Source organism: Dermacentor silvarum, chromosome 4 (assembly GCF_013339745.2).
Source record: "Dermacentor silvarum isolate Dsil-2018 chromosome 4, BIME_Dsil_1.4, whole genome shotgun sequence".
Lineage (NCBI taxonomy): Eukaryota > Metazoa > Arthropoda > Arachnida > Ixodida > Ixodidae > Dermacentor > Dermacentor silvarum.
In genome coordinates, this window is record NC_051157.2 from 63,689,886 (window position 1) to 63,710,684 (window position 20,799).

Here is a 20,799-nt window from a genome sequence, read left to right on the forward strand (position 1 = left end):
CGCGGCCAGAAAAGAGATGAGATGCGCCGCGCGTGGCGTCGAATGTGGTGCCCATGGCAAGGGGGGGGGGGGGGGGGGGGAGGGGGAGGAAACAGCGCGCACGAAAGAAGAAAAATAAACGATAAAACCTTCGGTGCAAGAAACATGCGACGAGGAAGTTTGGGAGAACAACATAAACCATAAAGAAGGCGAGTTTCTTCGTTAAGCCTTTCCTGGGGGAGGGGCCACGCGACTCGCGTATAGCGTGCATCGGCAAAGGAAAAAAAAATGCTTTCCAGCCATCAAGGAAGGCTATAACGGAAAGTCGTGCACTTCACTTTTGACTCGCTCTCTTCGGAAATTGCGATGGGCGTTACGTTCGTGTGATCGCGGGATTCTTTCATTTTTATTTTTCTCGTTTTTTTTTTCTGGGTACACGTACGCGTTCCTTGCGAGTACACTTTAGATGAATTGTGTAGCGAAAGATGAGCGAGGAGAATATGAATACCGGATAAGCGCAAGTTTTACTACGTCTCCGCATGAAATAATGATTCTTGCGCCATATACATAGCGATCTGTTTCGCAGACGACATATGGCTATGCGCAGCATCGTTTGGTCGTAATGTGCGCGCTGGTTTAGGTAGTAAATGGTAACGTGGATGCATCGTATAATCTGTTTATGCATCGGACATTTGTATGTGTGCCCTGTACGCGGCACTTTACCTTTCGACTTACATCAGCTTTGCCATACGTTGGAAGAGCTCGACTATAAAGTACTCTAACTCATACCACGTTCTTCAGAAAAACAGCTCTGAAGTGTCTTTGTTGGAAGCCGGATGTTATGGTCAGTTAACAGTCTCATATACTGACCGGTTCAAACGTTATTGTCATCGCATGATTTTCGTATCTTGAAGGGGACGCACATTTAGTGGTTGAGAGTTCAAGATGGCAACCAGTTCAATGTAGGTTTTGTTGACGCGATCTCATTTTACAAAAGGCTACGCTCTGCGCTGTCTGTTGACTTACATTTATTTATTTATTATTTTCATCTGCTTTAAAGAATAAGAATAATCTTCATTACGCTATTCAATCAGAAGAATCATGTTTTCTGGCACACACGCCGTCTCCGACGTCTGTTTCATGTTAAACCGAATATTCAACCATTCAACCAGGTCACTCTAAACACTTACAGTCTACAGCGCATTTTGCCGAAATAACTGGGCCAAGCCTCAGAATTGTGCAATTGTGACTCCTTGAGTCTCACTGACAATGTTTCGTGTCATTTTATTGCGATAGCAATTATATGGACACTCAAAAGCAGATTTCTGCCGTCGGCGTCGCCGTGAGGTTCCGTATGACGTCAATGGAGATGAAATCGTCGCCGCGCTCCGAACGCTGTATGTGCGAGTGAAAGGGCGCGAGGGACGCGCGCTTTCACAGGGAGTGAACGCACGGCGGAGAACAAACGCGCGTTCTGCGCTGTGCTCCCTTAAGGGCTGCAGAAGTAGGCGTCTCTTTCCTCCTCTACAATCACCATATATGTAGAGTAAACGTACCTTCTTCTGACGCGCGAAAGGCCGTGGGGGGAGGGGGGAGGGAAGGGAGGCGACGTTTAGCTGCGGCACCAAGTGCCTATTTATATCAGAGGCTCCGGCAACAGTCACCAACGCCGCACGCATTTTGAGCGAACGCGGGCAAAACGCCGACGGCGCCGACAACAGTTCTGCGTGTTGCCGGTGCTGCTGCATGTCCAAGTTTATACAGCTGATAAAGCTGCTATCATTACTCCGTATAGCTCTCTTCAAATTTGCTATCGCAATTGATGCTTCGCCTTTCAGGTGAAACTGCGACAACTTTTTTCTATTTGCAACTGCGTTGTTACACAAATGTGCTTTTTCACGTGACAGGCTAAGCGGTTTAACGTGACAGATTCAGCTGATTAATTAATGCTCGATTAAGTTTTGCTACAAACCAACTAATCATCCTGACATTCGACATAACCCATGCTTTCCAAGTGTTGACGTTAAGAGTTATCTTTGTCGGGTGTTTTCTTTATTAATAATATTTAAATGTTTGTGAAGGCGACCTTAGGCGTTGTGAATGATGCCGGCAACAGTGCCTCAGCTTTCCGAGGCACTGTTCCTTACCATTGTCAACGCGAATGGGATTAAAGTCTGTCTATTGCTTTTTTATTTATTTTTAAAAGCGCCAGGGTTGCGAGACGTTTGACGTTTGTCGCCCACTTTCTGGCGCGTATGTTCAAATTTCTTTTTTTCACATGTCCTCTCTCGTTCGTCTTCATTTTCCTTCCAACCTTCTGTTTTATTTCATCCCTTTTCATGCCTTCATTGTGTTCCCTCGACACGGCGTCGCAAAATGTGCTGCCTTACTTTTATCGTTCCGTCTGCCTGCATGGAGACGCGGTCTCAGTCGTTTTCGCGAAGTACTTGTCTAAGAAAATATGAAAGAAAACGTGTTCTCGAGAAATCCAAATGCAACGCTGACCAGTCGCGGTGACGTGCTCGCGCAAACAGCACGGGAATGGGTCTCCGACAAACGCGGCACGCATTTTTCTTGGCTCACCGGCGGTAGTCGCAATTCGCTTTCGCAAACTTGCGGATCACGTCCACAATAGGTCCGAAAATAACGCTCTCGGTTTCTCACCAATTCTTTCTCGTTTTGTTTCGTTCTGCCCTTGCATCTTGCTTGATTTATAGTTAGTTTGTTGTGTTTTCCATGACTGATTGATTGTTTGTTTCGTGCCCGCGTCTGTTTGTTTGCTATACATGTATACGCTCCATGTTTTACGATTGCCAGAACTCTCTCAATATTGACTCCAAATAAAATACATCGCGCTCGAGTCAGCACAAACATCACTCACTTGTTTTCTAGAAAGAACAAGCGCCTGCATCGGAAGCAAAGTTGGTGTTTTTCTCTAGCTCAATATAAATAGATTCGAGAGTATGCGGAGAACGTGAGAAAGAGAAGAGCGGACGCTGCGATGATTACCCTTGGGTCATACAGAACTTGCATACCGTCAACGTACGTGCAGGGAGCATAGTAGCACATAAGCAGGCATCGCAGGAGAGTCAACACGCTCACGAAGGGATGAGCATTGTTTACTCCAGACAGCGGAGTCAGGAGATGCACACTGATTCGTGACCTTCTTGGCTTTCCTGTTAGAGAGACAGAAAATGATTTAATGAAAGACAGGGAGGTTAACCAGGACTGAGCCCGGTTGGCTACCCTACACTGGGAGAAGAGAAAAGGGGAGAGAGAGATTAAGAGACGAATAGAAAGTCCGCTGTGGATATCGCCGACGTAACAACAGATCTCTGCTCTATCACAGACGGTCACTTAGTCCTGTAGTCGTCAAAAATCGCAGCCGTAATATAATGGAGGTATGTGCTGCTGCAGGTTGGTTTATCCTGGCGTGCTTCGGGTGACAACTCACTTCGGGGATAGCATATACGCTCTTCAGCTTGTCTATAGCGTAGCATAACCGTGGTAGGCGCCAGCCATGGTCATGCAAGAACGCACATGGATGATTCTGAACAAGAAGCAAAAAGATAATTTATTTCCCAATGCAACGCGCATAGCCTATATAATTTAAAGTGGCAATGGTAAGCTAAGACGGGAAAAGGGAGGAAAGGTAATTTTGGAGTGGCGCGTAATGTGTAGGGCGTTACATGACGAGGGGGGGGGGGGGGCAGTGGTCTGCTTAACATGCCACATAAATCAAATTGCAGAGCGTGTTGTCAAATTTTATTTGAGACAGACTCCACCGGGCTTAAGTTTCCTCGTAAAACGCGACTCATACATGGGGGCCAGTTTTCAAAAGCATGCTACCCCAAGGTTATTTAAAGAGGCGAATAGCGAAGCCGAAGAAGCGGGCAGTCAGCGAATTCGCCTGCTTCTAAATGCAAGATCATTTCTTTGGCTACCCTACGTACATGTACCTCACTTTGGTCTATGTGGCCTCGATACGGCCGCGTAAAGAAAGATAACCAAAATCTAGCCCCTACGAAGAATCGCATAACTTAAACGCGTAACTTAGGCAATCATCGTAGATGGGTTCTGCCGGAATTTTTTTCTGCCGCCATTATGCGTCACTATACGCCCCTTTGTTTACAAACATGCAGCTTCCTCTGCTCTTTCTGCGTGGCAGACAACATTCCTGGACTTTCACACGGCTCCACTGCTCGGCCTTTAGCGACATAGATGAGAGACACGCACGTTCCGGTCTTCCTTCCCGACGGCTCGTGTATACGTTATCCCTCCGGTATAACGACAACGCCGGGGGCTTCGTGCTCGGGGACGCGCAGCTTCAATCATTTGCGTGGCGTGCTAAGGGGACCGACGCCGTCGCGTCTCCTTGCCGTGCACTGCTGCGAACGAGAGCTCTTCATCCCGAGCGAGAACCGTGTGCCTGGCGCACGCGAATGGGCGGGGCTCTCGTGGTGCCCTATAACGAAGCGCGCGCGTTAGTAGTAATACCCATACCCTATACCCTCCCTTCGCACTGCTCCATCCTTTTGCCGTCAAAGAAATCTGCGGACTGCGTCATTCCGTTCCGTTTGTTTCTTCCCTTGGTCGCCTCCTCTTTATTGTCCTTCACTGTCTCAGCGGCCGTATATGCTGGCGTTTGTTTGTGTGCGCATATAAGCCAATTGCACGCAGCGCCGGCTAAACGTGAATGGCTCGAAAAGGTGATGCACGGGGCGACCGCGTTGCCTAGCGGGGCGAGCCGCATCTCACGCCTCAGCGGGGCTGAACGAAACTATAGTACATTGCGAGGCGCAACCGTCTATGGACATATTCGCTGACGTTTATGCAAGCACACACACACAGAACACACGCACGCACATACATTACAAAGACATGGCGCTGAAGAAGGCAGCCAGACGCTGGATCTAGTGAGAGCAGACTGTGTGTATGTGTGGGGCAGTTAGGAAGACAGGCATGCAGTGCCTGTCGGTTCTGGCAGGCACGGCAGACAGCCGAAGCGCAGGCAGGAAGGAAGGTGGTCGACGCCCGCGCCAGCCATCCCTAGGCGATTGCGGCGAACAGCGTCGGACCCCCTTCCGCTAATGGCGCGCACAAAGGCTATAAGCTGGGCTGGCAGGCAGCGTGTCGTCGTGCAATGTGTGTGCGCTCGCCGTGTTCGTTTCCTTTGTTCTCCGGTGCTCACGCGCTCGCTCGCCGATGGGTGGGCGTTGCTGCTTCCCGACTTCCAGGGGAAAATGACTCGCGCCGTTCTTCTCGCTCTGTCGTTCCGTAGCCCCCCCCCCCCCCCTTTCTACCCCCACTATTACGTCTATGCCTCTTCGCCAGAGAGCGGTGCGCGAGCCTGGCGTGCCTCCGTTGCCATGCCGCTGCCCCCCTCCACCCACGCTGCCGAATCCGTTCCCTACGTATAGTACATCGACGCTGGTGCTTCTGGCGCGTGCGCGCTCCTCGACAGGAAAGCCATTCCTTTCGCAATTCAGAAAAACGAGTGCACAGCAAGGAAGCCGGGACTTGGCTGCCGATTGAAGACGTAGAAATGGACTAGGAGGGCTCTGGGGCCAAGCCTCGGTGAAAAGGGGAGGGAGGGAGGCGGGAGCAATTGAGTGGCATGGTTACGTTTTATTTTTTTCTCCACTTTGAATATCTGTTACTCTCCTTTATCGCATTTTCTTTTCTTTTTTTCTAGGCCCCTACATCGTGTCGGTGTCCCCAATCGATTCGGCTTATGTACAGGTAGTAAGCACGAGGCGATTCTAACAGCCGGCGCAATTTCAACGTCGCGCCGTTACGGTTCGTGCGGCCTCTCGATGCAGGTGTGCGACTCGCTCGCGTGCGACGACGGGCCTCGCACGCGCGGTCGTTAGATTCGAGAAAGCGCTCGCAGGTCTCGACAATGCAGCCGCTAAGCGTGTTGCGAAGCCCGGCAGCTACGCAGGCCCGTGAAGTGGTACGCGGTTAAGTAGCTAGCGCGCCTGGTGGGCAATAATCGCCGTTGTATAACCTGTTGCAGCGGCCCGTTTTTGATCGTGAATGCGTTCGCCCATATCATGACCGTGATTCATCTCGTCCATTTCGCTTTTGTGGATGCGTATCTGCGTCGATAAACTCTTGCGTCGAACGAGGTGGCGCGTTTTTTGGTCTATTCACTTTGCTGCTCATTATTTCTCTGATCATTACAGGGTAATAAGTGGTAAATTTACTTCTCGGCTGATTAAAAACAATGCACAAACACTTCTGCTTAAGCTGAAATCGTTATACCCAAACTTGCACAACGGTCAACGTATAATAAAGTATTACATACATACATACATACATACATACATACATACATACATACATACATACATACATACATACATACATACATACATACATACATACATACATACATACATACATACATGCATGCATGCATGCATGCATGCATGCATGCATGCATGCATACATACATACATACATACATACATACATACATACATACATACATACATACATACATACATACATACATACATACATACATACATACATACATACATACATACATACATACATACATACATACATACATACATACATACATACATACATACATACATACATACATACATACATACATACATACATACATACATACATACATACATACATACATACATACATACATACATACATACATACATACATACATACATACATACATACATACATACATACATTTCGGTTGGCACGTTTCTTGGTCGTAACACTCAAGGAGCGCTAGTGTGACTGCACAAGAAAGAAGAATACGAGACGATACAGCGCAATGTCTGAATTGTTATGTTCTCTTTATGTCCTTGAACTTAGAATTGCTTGAATGTTAGTAATAATAATAATAATAATCGATGGGAATGCGTTCGTGCCAAAAAAAATCTTCTCGGCCCGAAGAAAATAATTATTATTACTATATTGGCGCGCATATTTATTAAAAGTGCATGTGCAGTCACATAGCTTACAGTCGCACTCATGCCAAGTAACCATATGTACTCACTCACGCGCACTCACACTTACCGGTACTCACATTCACACTCACGCACGTCTATACTAACACTCACCAACACTCATTCACATTCACACTCACGCCCACTGACACTCACGGGTACTCATTCACATTCATACTCACGTTACACGCACTCACCAGTACTCAGTGACGCCCACTCACACACCGGTACTCAATCACGTTTACACTCACGTCCACTCAAACACACCGGTACTCACCTACGTCTACTCACATCTGCTCACACTCTCTGGCTCTCACTCACGTCTACTCACACCCTTCGTCGCTCACTGACACTCACGCCTTTGAATTTAGTATTAGTGTACTCATGAGTGAGTATTCCCACCTATGCAAGTAACTTACTGCGTTCCGCAGACAGCTAAGTGTCGAAATTCGAATGTGCACTTGTCGACGGGCTGAAGTCCTAAGTTTTCCTAAACGTACGAATATTCTCGCAAGTATATGCATACACTATAGCAGGCACACATCAAGAACACAGCGATAGCTGCTGCCGCGCGGTGCCTACCCACTCTACTAAACTTCGTCGCAACTTTTCTAATTACTGAATGCATTATTTTACCTGGCACATCGCTGGTATCTACACCGTGCCTATACTCACTATCTACAAAGTTCTGACCCCGACAACATCTAATCTCCCTCCCGTGAGGGTTCTTTGAAAGATTGCTGCTGAGGCCGGACGGAACTGTACGGAAGACGCGGCAAAGCGTGAATGAGCCCTTAGCATATCAAGACAAAAAGTAAACAAATCCAGGAACGACATGTTGACGAAACCGGCGATGTCCTTGCCGTACATGCGGCGCACGGAGCCTGCGGCCTGGTCGTTGAGCAGCGACGACGCCCTTCCTTCGGGTCAACGACCGTCCCTCCATGGCTCACCCCGTTAGCCGTAACCCGAGGTGCGCGCCCGCTCCGTGGACGCGGTAGCCGCGGCCTGCCCACTGCGCTTGCTTTGTCCCCGCGAATCCCACTGCGACGGCACCGATCGCGTTGCGTCCCATTCTTCTTGCTTTCTCTCGTGACTGCGCACCATAAACGCGCACACGTATCGACAGGGGGCGCTACGGGCGGCACAGACGTTATAGAGAAGGGGTGGCATCATTCACTCACACGCGGGCACTCACGTGACCCATACACAAAAAAAGTACGGTGGACGCAGGATGTACACCGATAGTGGGCGGAAGAAGTGGACAGAGCAAATATCACACACGGAGACGCAGGAATAAAGAGAACAGTGGAGGAGGGTGGGGGGAGAGGGGGAGAGGGCAATGTCGAGCGTCCAGAACAGAAAATGACCCGTCCGGGGGCGTTCATCGGCAGAGCAGCCCGAGACACTGACAACGACAACAGAACCTGCGGCACGCAGACCGTGTTACACGTGTGTGTGTGTCGCCCGCTGTTTCACGTACAATATAAGCCCCGTTCTCTTGTGTACCTATACTATACCATGCACTCCGGGTGCTCGGCACTCCGAGAAGCGCACTGGGTGTCGTCCAACCATTGTGCAGCAATGCACTGTTTAGTCGCGTGCTTATTCTGCTTCGTATTTGGTTTGATTTGTCTTCTACTTTCTCGCGTGGCCACCTTTTTTTTTTTTTTCCTGTACTTCTTTTTCTTTCGTTGTCCCGTCGCAGCCTCTCAACGCATCGTCTCGGGTCGCCGTCGCCAGATATTTTCCGTGTCAATATTTGATCCCGAAACAAGATTACGTCCCGTTGTCTGCGGCGCGCGCGTTAAACAACGGCGTCACAGCTGCCAGAAAAAAAAAAAAAAGCAGTAAAAGACAGAAAGAATAGAGACACCGGAGTACGCCGCCACCCGGAGTCTCAGATTCGAGACAAAAGGCGCCACTATAGGGAGGAATGCGAGAGGTGGATAAAGAAAGGACGCGGAAAGGAAAAAATGGTGACGAACTAAAGCAGCGGAAAATGTAGGTGACGGGGGAGGAGATGGGCGGGGGTGCGACGACGGGGACGCGTGCCTGCGAGCGTGCACGTCAATAGTCACGCGCCCAAGTACAGAAGCGGTACAGCGGGAACACTTGCGATCTGAAATCCACGGACGGCCGAGGTTCGTTCGCGTCATGAGGCACGCAGTAATTAAACGGACGCCTCTTCGCAGTTCGCTCCGAGAAAACGAACGCGCTCGGTCGCTGTCACGTCTCGTCTTCTTACTTTAGCTTCGTTGCGTTTTCGAGTACTCTTTATTTCGTTTTGCTTCGAGAAAGATGTGTTTGTTGTTTACTAAACGAACGGACTTCAGTCAGAAGCCGCCCCCATCTGGCGCGCTCGTCGTTGCTTCCTTTTTAATTTCATTCTCTTCTTTCTCGCGTAATGAAGAAGGTCAGGCCTGCCGCTCCTCGTGAATAAAACTCCCCGATGCACTCGACTGATTCACCAAAATAAGTGTTCTTAATGTACCGAGGGTGATTAATTCCAGATTAATGCTCGTTGGAAAGTGTTGCCCCGTACATAATGCAGCCAGCCGCGGCTGCTTCATTGCGTCCTCACTTTTTTTTTTTTTTTTTTTGCGCATGAGACTGCGACTGATGCCGTGATTAAAAACTCATGAGAACACCGGGAAATAATTTTGAAATGAAGTGACTTGATTCAAGTGTGTTTCGCACGAAAGAGTAAAGTAAAACTGCTAACGCAGGAAAAAAGAAACAACAAACCGACAACTGAAACCATGCCAAACATGGTTTTACTCATCGAACATCCACCTATTGCTCGAGGTCTAGAAAAACGTTTCATTGGTTAAGTACACCAATAGTAGTCGAGATGGCTTCTCGTTAACTAATTTGCGGCATAATTTTAACAAGGAATCTTTGTTTAATTAAGTTACAACGGTAGAGTGCACCTATAATTACATGCAATGTATTTTTCTACGACCTCCGAGTGCATTTGTGTTAGCGCACATTGCGCGTGTCTGTGCGTTAATGTGTGTACGTGTGCACTTTGTTCTTGTTTTCATCACACTCCCTTTATTTCATCTCTCACCATCACACTTGGAGTAGCATCCCAGGCCTGGTGGCCTGTGATGCTACTCTCCAGATATTATTAACCTCTCTCTATCTCTCTCTCTCTCTCTCTCTCTCTCTACCCACCGTGGTTGCTCAGTGGCTATGCAATTGCGCTGCTCAGCTCGAGGTCACTAGATCGATCCCAGTCGCGGTGGCCGCATTCTGATGAGGGCGGAATGCAACAACGTTCGTGTACCTTGCTTTGGGGGCACGGGAAATAACCCCAGGTGGTTAAAATTAATCCGGAATCGCCCGCTACGGCCTGCCTCATAAATAATCAAATAGTGGTTTTGGCACACAAAACCCCATAACTGTTCTTTTATCTTTCTCACCGGCGTGCACTTCAACACTTTTGGGCCCGTATTCACACAAAAGAAAACGAATTCTTACACTAAAACTCTTGCTAAGAGCAGCCGATCGTAATGTTGGACATACTATTACCAAAGATGGTCCGCCAATGGCAAACAACACTTTCGAACGAAAAGCTTTGTGTATTCGGCCCCCGAAGGGCTGGCTCCATGCATCCATAATTCGTTCGTGCCCTTCCTCCCGTGTATATTATACCACTTATTGGTCCACTTCTGTCTATCCGTTGCGCAGGCGAGGCCTCGGCATCGGCATTGGTGGCGGCAGCTTCCGCGGCTTCCTGCTGCGGCGGCGGCGATCGGCCAAGGAAGGCGAGGCGGCGGCGGCGGCCGGTCCCGGCGGTGCGCTGGCTTCCTCGCGCCACCACCCGCAGCAGCCGCCCGTAAGATGCGCCACCATGAGCAGCATCGGCAGCGTGGGCCGCAACGGCGGCCTGCTGGCCAACGGCATGCCCTCGTCCACCGTGGGCAACGGAGGCGTCAAGAAGGACAACTCCGCGCCGGCCATGGCCGCAGCGGCCGCCAACGGTGGCACGGCCAACGGGCCCCTGCTCGAGACCACCACGGTCAAGAAGGGCCTGCTGTGGCAGCAGTGGGACAAGTTTTTCAGTCGCTGGAAGGAGCGCTACTTTGTGCTCACCAAGGACTACTTGGCGTGCTTTAAGAAGGAATCCAAGGTCGGAACCTCCGAGATGGGAGGATTCCTTTACAAGGCGAGTCCTCCCCTGTCTCTCTTCTTTTATTGCCTCTCTGTCTTTTACATCGACACAAGGTGCAGGCCACTAGTCAAATAAAGATCTTCAGCCGCTTTATATGTTGCAGCAGAACCACTAAACGTCTTTCAGGAGGGCCAAATCATCACGAACAATAAACTCACTCAGGTGGTTCAGGCAGTGTGCCGTACAGTTGTTTCTTACATACGCCACGCTTTCTATATAAAGCTATCTCGAACTGTGCGCGCATTTATATCTGCGTGCCGTGTACGCACCGTGGTTTTCCCCAAACTGTTTTGGCACAGAAGCATTATTAGATCGCACGGCACTCCGCCTGTATTCTCAATAGGCAAGAATGGTGTTTCACAGGGATCTATGGGTTATTTTTTTTTTTTTTACTCCGTACGACGTCCCGGTAGAATATCGAATACCAGCAATCTATAAAAACGCGTTGGAGTGTGTCAGCGTTTCCTTGTACTACAGCAGGTAATTTGTCGCCTGTGGTACAAATATTCCTTTTCCCTGAAGCCAGGTTTCAACGATAAGAGTGCTCGTGTCCTGGCATTCCGATCGCTGCCGTGCTCGGAAGACGAGCTACGTCCGTCTGTGTGACCGTGTTGTGAGTGTATACGTGTGGGTCGCACTGGCGCAGGTGAACTTGGCAGACGTGGAGGGGCTGCAGTGGGCCGACAAAAAGCGGACGGGAGTTATCGCCCTTCGGGTGGGCACCGAGGGCCAGCTCCTGCTCTGGACCAACTGCGGCCTGGACGACTGGATGTTCGCCCTTAGAGACGCCATCGGTCGGAGCAAGGGGCGCAGAGAGGCCCTCCGCAAGGCGCACACGCTCGGCCCGCAGTTCTACGACGCGGGACTCACCAAGAGGTCAGTGTTGTGTGCGCTGCTCGCGCCGGCCAGTGTCGCCGCACGCGTGCGGGTAAGAAGAGAAAAGAAAGGAGCAAGGCAGGGAGCCTAACGTTGCGCATGCGCGATTTACTACCCTGTGCTGGGAATTGTGATTAGGGGAGGAAAAGAGCCAAGGAAGGCAGAGGGAGACCGCAAGCACAGCAAGCTTCTGTAAGCTCTCGCGCGGGTACCTGTCGAGTGGAGGTACTGCAGCAGTGCTCGTATTATTGCTTTCTGCGCCCATGACGCCCAGCATGTGGTCATTGCCCACGGTTGTTCTTCTTGACACTTCGAATAGAATCTGTCGTCGGGGGAGTGTTTCTTGTAACGAAATAGAGGCGCTTAACGTCCCAAAACTACATACACAGTGGGTTATGAGGGACACCCTATAGCGGCGGTCTCGCGATTAATTTTATACCACCTGCAATTCTTTAACTTGAACCCAACGCACGGTAAATGAGCATTCTTGTATTCCACCCCTTCTGATCGGTTGCGGTCACCGCGGTCGGGAATCGAACCTGCGACATCGTGCTCTGCAACGCAACGCCATATATTCATAGTGTGCCGTGCGTTTTCCACAGTATTCTTACTTTTGCACAAACATCTATATACGAAGCATCACGTATTGAGGAACGGCTCTACGAAGCAATCTGGATTTATTTCCTCGGCGTGAGATACGTTGCACCACAGCCTCGAAGATGTCTATCCATATTGCGACATCTTTGCTATCGCAAAAGTAAGAAAGTCACGACAACTTATGTCTTGCGAAGCAATATGCTTGATCCATGCCTCGGTGAATGCGAAATAGATTGTTCTTCGAGCTGGCATACGTCGCTTGCTCGGCATTATATTGCGCATAAAGATTTTTTTTGCGTAATATTCAATCCCGCACGCCGTTTGAGCCGCTATAGCTATATATACCGTCGCAGCGAGGGCTTTAGAAGGCTACGAATTGTCTCATACGCCTAATCCAGCCTGCAGGCGCTTGGTCGGTGACGCGGGGTCAAGAAAATATATGCGCCCAAAGTGTTCTCCGCCGCAACGCCGTCTTGAAATAATGTTGCAAAATCGCGGTAGGGTATGCAGTGCACGGCGGTTGCTGCGAGAAGACTGGGATTGCATGGAGAGACGAACGAGCTCGAACGTAAAAAGAAAAAAAAAAAAAGGAAACACGTTGAAGGAGTTTGCCAACAAGTCCTGCGCAGTGTGTCGCCATCGCGCCGTCTTTTGATCCTCCAGCCAAAAACCGCGAAGTTCCAAACTTGACAGCGTTGCAACATCACGGCTTTGGAGAGAAAGAAAGAGAATTCATGTTAAGCTTGTGCTAACGTTGCAAGAAGACTCGACAAGCGCAGCGTTTGTTTTCGAGTTCGAAATGTGATCTGCCCTTGAACCTGTCATTCAAAATTCCAATAGAAACTTCGAAAAATGCTCGAGGGATCACTGCACGATGTGTAATAGTTTCGCTTCGACGAAAGATTGCCGTTCGAGACGTGGCGTATTGGCCAACGAGATTTATGACGTTCTCGAATCCGCGTCGAGTTTTGGCGCTGGCGTTTTGACGTTGAACACGTGTGAAAGACATAACTCATGTAGTTAAGCGACTGGATTGTCTTTGACGTTTGACAACGTAACTGCCTTTGTTATGCAATATTTATACACTACGAAAACGGCGTAGAGAAAGTGAGAAATTTTTTTAATACTGTAATTACTTGTAGCGGCAGAATTTACACCCGCAGCCGGGCGTGGCAGGTGAAGAAGGGGACGCGGACAGAAATTTAGCGAGCCAGTGGCTAAGGCCGGCGATACGATGTGGCTACGATAATGTGGCGGCGGTCAACTGCGGTGAAATCTACGTTTTAATGTACTGTTGCAGACTAAAGAATAAAAAGAAAGTTTGAACTAATAACAAGAAATATGTAATATAATTAAGTCAAGTAACATATGGATCAATTATCCAATACCCGCAAAAATACGTGCGAATGTTCATGTATCTCATGATTATGGCACTTGCAATACATTTTGTCACACTCGGTGAGACGGCGAACAGCATTTGCACCTTTGCCGGTAATAAGGCATCATAGGCAACGTTCTACGCATGTCATTTTATTTGCGGATATACCGCAGATGCTCCTCTCGGACTATTTTCAGAGTGCGATGGAGAACTTATATCTTGAAATTGCTCGGAAGCGCACCCTAAGCCGTACACCGCCGATAGTTTTCGTTTTAAAGTAACCAACGAGTCGAATAAAAAAAGAGCCGTGAACGCTTCGTGTTCTAAATGGTATACGTTACTCACTGCTGGCTTAAACGTATACGCTTGTCTCGCAACCTGACCGATGACAGGGCTTCTGGACGATGCGCAACTCTCGGCGAGGCGTTGCCTAATGTGCTCGCGGGCCTCTACAGCAGTTAGTTGTTTTGGGCGTTGCGACATTCAAACCAATGTGAGCGGGCAGGAGTCTAGCGAAAACAAGAGCTTTCCTAATGATTAATAGCTTGCTTTGCGTGGTAGTGCATTGTGCAGAGGCATACACAGATGGCGCACTTGGCGCAACTATCAGTCTCATAGGCGCAGGCTAGAGTCCTGTATAGGGGAAGTGCGACAGTGAGTTTGTACGAAAAGTCGTCTCGCGATGTACTACGTCTTTTTAAGCTTTAATATGTTTCAGGTTCGGGGTTGCTTCATACTTTTCAGTTTCAGCAGTGATAAGTTCACTGAAACGGAAGTACACGCTCAAGTTTACATGCTATACAGAGCACGTGTGACCAAGACTCCGCCAATAAAAAAATAACAATAACACAAACATCATCATATAATTTGCGCCTCGAATCTGCCTGACGGGAGCGCGAATATTGAGAGAGAATGTACCTAAAACGTGGCGCGATTTATTGATTATCTGCGTACTTGACAAGCAGAAGCTTTACCACTGCTTGTCCTTACCCTCCAAGTGTGCTCGTCTGAGAGCGATTCCCAACACTGGTAGTGGCATCATTGGCAGCCGACAGGTCTCGCTTTCCCGACACCTCCCTGGCAAGCCAAGCAACGTATGTGGTTGGGAAGAGAACATTGAGGTGATCAGCTTCGCTTGTAGGCGAGTTGGGCGTGGTTTCCTTGTCTGCACCGTTACCCTGCTCTTCTTTTGCTGCGATGAAGTATATACACGCACAGCTGTTGCTGGTATACTATTGTCGGCCTGCACTAACGCGCTTATTCTCAAACGTCTGGCTCAGACGTCTGACATCTGATAACCGCAAGCTCGATTCAAATTCTCAAAATTTTTGCGCGCAAATAAACAGGGACGAAGAAAAGGAGACACAAGGACGTCCTTGTGTCTCCTTTTCTTCGTCCCTGTTTATTTGCGCGCAAAAATTTTGAGAAAATGAATCTGTTCCAACTAGGCCGACTCGCAGCTATGCTCGATTCAAAGCAACAGAAGCCGCATCTTCACCATGGAACGCAATGCAGACACACAGAGGAGTGCTTGTTTGCACCAAGAATTCCGAGGCACGGTGAAACAATTGCGGCTGTCATAAAGCAACGCGGAACCCTTCAATCCGTTTGCCTAACGTAACGTTCCACAGAGCTGCATCGGAGGTTACAAACATGATAAGCATCCTCTCGTACGGTAGCCAATGTCCAGCGCATGCCATCCACGGCGCTTACAGCTGTACCCCACGGACCTTTTGTGTGATGCGGCCACTCGTGTAAATCAACGTTACTTTGGTTTTGTTCCGTTGCACGCAATGACGTGCGTGCCAAGGTCCGTGCTTGCTCCTCACCACGCCACCCTCAACTCGCCTGTACGTCATAACCAGGTCATCACAGCCGCTTCCACACCCCTTTGTTCGACAACCTCGCCCCCGCTGCGTGCCGTAAGCGGTGGACGGGACTTTGCACGGAACGTTGTGTTACACTGCCGTACTCGGCACGCCATGCGCAAGCTTTAGCAAGCCGAAGAGTGGCGTGTAAGATTGAAACTGTGCTGGCTTCGTCCCGGAATGGATGACGCGCGTTAACTAGAACCTTTGACTAACCGACTGACTGGCCCACAGTTGGAACAAGGCAGGCCTGCACTCGGTTTCCCTGTATTACTAAGCGCTAAACAACACGCCAATGTAAGCCTTCAGCAGAAAACCTTCAGCTGCCAGCTTCCACGTTCCGTGCACGGCGCCGATTTGGGCGCGCAGTGAAGGTATGGGATAAAGGACATGGAGGGATTCCATAGGGGAGCATAGCGATCTGTTAGAGAAAGAGGTAAGCAAGGAAATGTGGGCAAATCGGCAAAAATACACTATTTTGTTTATTCACTGGGGACGATAAATAAAAGAACATAGCGAGAAGAAACAACAGAGGCGGCAATATTAGACATCCACGCGCACATGACAGTGCGCATTCAGTGCGGTTGTAAACGGTCGCTGAGACCCTTTGTGATGCAAAAGAAACGTGCAGCAATTGGAAGTGTCGCATATAATGCGGCAGGAACGTTCTAAATGTCTCAGTATTCTTTTATTTCCTACCCATAACAGCTGTGACCGAACTGTTGCCTCGGCTGACACGCACTGCACTCACTGAACCAGACGTTTATAAAAAAAAAGAGGGGGACCCGTAAACGCAGCTCATGACCACATAGCCCTTGTTGGCCGGTACAGCGTCATGTAGCCGGCCAGAGCCACGGTGGCTCAGTCATCTAAGGCGTTGCGCTGCTGAGCACGATATCGTGGCATCGAGTCCCGGCCCCGGCGGCCGCATTTCGATGGAGGCGAAATGCAAAAACGCTCGTGTGTTTGCGTTGTAGTGCAGGTTAAAGAACCCCAGGTGGCCAAAATTAATCCGGAGCCCTCCACTACGGCGTGCCTCATAATCAGAACTGGTTTTGGCACGTAAAACCCCAGAAAGAAGAGGAGTTATATCTTCCTTCTTCGCTTGTCTCCCTTGCAACTGGTGTCCCACTTACATCTAGACATTTTGGTCTCTTAATACCTGCTATTGGGATTTGTCTTCGTTTAAACGCAGAGTTATTTCGCACCAATAAGTCTCATGCGACTTTAAGGTGAACAACCACGAAGTGACCAGCGATCCGCTGCTGGGCATTCGGATCTTCGTCCTCTTAAGTTTGCACGCTCTACTATACGTCACTCACCGAAACATTCCTTCAATCGCTTCTCCTTCGCTCACCTTATACGCCGAGTCAGAAAACCAGTAGGCGTGAGCTTAACGTACCAAAAAGCTTCACGTAAATTAAAGCTCGGCAGTTCCCTGCGATTTCGCTTTAGTTGTCGATGGGTCCCGCTCCTTTGCGATGGCGTTCGCATACATTTTCGAGCTCATCAAGATCGTATCAACACCCAGACTGCGGCGGCCGGCATCAATGCGGCGCTTATCAGACACGAAAAGAGGCCATGGCGCGTTTTTACGTGTTACCCTTTTTTGGTCTGAGCGGGCAACACGCGAGGGGCACAACACCGAATTTAGGCGCGTCCCAGGTCGAGTCATCGCGTGCTTGCCATCGACGTTATACCTGTACCCGAAGGCGGGCTCCGCGAAATTTTCTATAAAGGGCGTGGGAAGGTCCTTGCCGTGCACACGTGGACGGGGCGCGGATGAGTTCTCGTGCGCAGCTGGCGGCTCTCCCGTGCTGAGTGCGCACGGCTCGGCGACGCGTTGCGTGAAAAGGCATGGGTGTGAACGTCCTCCGAGCGACCTCGCCGAGATTTAAATAAAGATCGTTGGCACGCGCGCCCTTTCGCGTTGTCCGGAAGAGAATTTCGTGGAACCGCTGAGGAATGTGCGCGATCTATAAATAGTCGTTCTTGGTGAAGTACTCGGCCGGACTGAATCGGGTCAAAGTTTTGCTAGGCAGTTCGCGTGACGCGTGGGCGCGAGGTGCCGTTGCACAGCTTGACGTGATTCAGTTAGCCTTCCTTCCTGTTTGTTGTTGCGTATATATATATATATATATATATATATATATATATATAATCATATCATAAGAAGCCAACAAACATTGACACCAAGAACAACATAGGGGAAATTACTTGCACACACTAATTGAATTAAAGAAATGATAAATTAATGGAAATGAAAACGGATGAAAAAACAACTGTCCGCAGGTGGGGAACGAACCCACGTCTTCGCATTACGCGTGCGATGCTCTCACCATTGAGCTACCGCGGAACCGTTTTCCCATCCGCTTTCTGGGGTATTTATGTTTTACAACTAGAACTAACTCTGGGAGTGTTAGCCAGCGCCACCACTCACAAGCCTAGGGGCGGATGTGGAACATCCTTTCTGCCGCAGGCGTCACGAGCACGTGATCTTTTTGGGTGATGGCAACTGGTCAATAAACCACATATGCTCCCTGAAGGCATCAATGTTGCCGGATTCGAGCCCTCGTTATGTAACGAACGAGAAGAAAGGGAACCGAGGAGCCCGATTTTTATTATTCATATCATAAGAAGCCAACAAACATTGACACCAAGAACAACATAGGGGAAATTACTTGCACACACTAATTGAATTAAAGAAATGATAAATTAATGGAAATGAAAACGGATGAAAAAACAACTGTCCGCAGGTGGGGAACGAACCCACGTCTTCGCATTACGCGTGCGATGCTCTCACCATTGAGCTACCGCGGAACCGTTTTCCCATCCGCTTTCTGGGGTATTTATGTTTTACAACTAGAACTAACTCTGGGAGTGTTAGCCAGCGCCACCACTCACAAGCCTAGGGGCGGATGTGGAACATCCTTTCTGCCGCAGGCGTCACGAGCACGTGATCTTTTTGGGTGATGGCAACTGGTCAATAAACCCACATATGCTCCCTGAAGGCATCAATGTTGCCGGATTCGAGCCCTCGTTATGTAACGAACGAGAAGAAAGGGAACCGAGGAGCCCGATTTTTATTATTCATATCATAAGAAGCCAACAAACATTGACACCAAGAACAACATAGGGGAAATTACTTGCACACACTAATTGAATTAAAGAAATCATAAATTAATGGAAATGAAAACGGATGAAAAAAACACTGTCCGCAGGTGGGGACGAACCCACGTCCTTCGCATTACGCGTGCGATGCTCTCACCATTGAGCTACCGCGGAACCGTTTTCCCATCCGCTTGCTAACACTCCCAGAGTGCTGGCTAACACTCCCAGAGTTAGTTCTAGTTGTAAAACATAAATACCCCAGAAAGCGGATGGGAAACGGTTCCGCGGTAGCTCAATGGTGAGAGCATCGCACGCGTAATGCGAAGACGTGGGTTCGTTCCCCACCTTCGGACAGTTGTTTTTCATCCGTTTTTCATTTCCATTAATTTATGATTTCTTTATTCAATTAGTGTTGTGCAAGTAATTTCCCTATGTTGTTCTTGGTGTCAATGTTGTTGGCTTCTTATGATTATGAATAATAAAATCGGGCTCCTCGTTTCCCTTCTTTCTCGTTCGTTACATAACGAGGGCTCGAATCCGGCAACATTGATGCCTTCAGGGATATGTTTGGTTTATTGACCAGTTGCCATCACCCAAAAAGATCACGTGCTCGTGACGCCTGCGGCAGAAAGGATGTTCCACATCCGCCCCTAGGCTTGTGAGTGGTGGCGCTGGCTAACACTCCCAGAGTTAGTTCTAGTTGTAAAACATAAATACCCCAGAAAGCGGATGGAACACGGTTCCGCGGTAGCTCAATGGTGAGAGCATCGCACGCGTAATGCGAAGACGTGGTTCGTTCCCCACCTGCGGACAGTTGTTTTTCATCCGTTTTCATTTCCATTAATTTAGCATTTCTTTAATTCAATTAGTAGTGTGCAAGTAATTTCCCCTATGTTGTTCTTGGTGTCAATGTTTGTTGGCTTCTTATGATATGATATAAAAATCGGGCTCCTCGGTTCCCTTTCTTCTCGTTCAGTTACATAACAGAGGGCTCGAATCCGGCAACATTGATGCCTTCAGGGAGCTATGTGGGTTTATTGACCAGTTGCCATCACCCAAAAAGATCACGTGCTCGTGACGCCTGCGGCAAAAGGATGTTCCACATCCGCCCTAGGCTTGTGAGTGGTGGCGCTGGCTAACACTCCCAGAGTTAGTTCTAGTTGTAAACAATAAATAGCCCAGAAAGCGGATGGGAAAACGGTTCCGCGGTAGCTCAATGGTGAGAGCATCGCACGCGTAATGCGAAGACTGGGTTCGTTCCCCACCTGCGGACAGTTGTTTTTTCATCCGTTTTCATTTCCATTATTTATCATTTCTTTAATTCAATAGTGTGTGCAAGTAATTTCCCCTATGTTGTTCTTGGTGTCATGTTTGTTGGCTTCTTATGATATGATATAAAAATCGGGCTCCTCGGTTCCCTTTCTTCTCGTTCGTTACATAACGAGGGCTCGAATCCGGCAACATTGATGCCTTCAGGAGCATATGTGGGTTTATTGACCAGTTGCCATCACCCAAAAAGATCACGTGCTCGTGACGCCTGCGGCAGAAAGGATGTTCCACATCCGCCCCTAGGCGTGTGAGTGGTGGCGCTGGCTAACACTCCCCAGTTAGTTCTAGTTGTAAAACATAATACCCCAGAAACGCGGATGGGAAAACGGTTCCGCGGATAGCTCATGTGAAGAGCATCGCACGCGTAATGCGAGACGTGGGTTTCGTTCCCCACCAAGTGCGGGTTGTTGGTTTTTCATCCGTTTTCATTTCCATTTATTTAATCAAAGTCATCTTAATTATGCCATTGTGTGTTCCAAGTAATCTTCGCCT

General features: G+C 48.9%; 1 protein-coding gene across 7 annotated transcripts in view; it reads left to right on the plus strand.

Moving 5' to 3' along the window:
• LOC119448640 (histone-lysine N-methyltransferase, H3 lysine-79 specific-like) overlaps positions 1-20,799 on the plus strand; it is a 369,011-nt gene that overhangs the window by 254,932 nt on the left and 93,280 nt on the right. For 3 of the 7 annotated variants that reach the window (XM_049665662.1, XM_049665659.1, XM_049665657.1), the window contains 2 exons: positions 10,665-11,142; positions 11,795-12,024. The exons of 3 other annotated variants lie outside the window; for them this stretch is intronic. In XM_049665662.1, coding sequence (XP_049521619.1) covers positions 10,828-11,142; positions 11,795-12,024 — 545 coding nt within the window. In that variant the 5' untranslated portion in view covers positions 10,665-10,827. The remainder of the gene's footprint in view (positions 1-10,664; positions 11,143-11,794; positions 12,025-20,799) is intronic. One more of the 7 variants, XM_049665658.1, reaches the window with a different exon arrangement.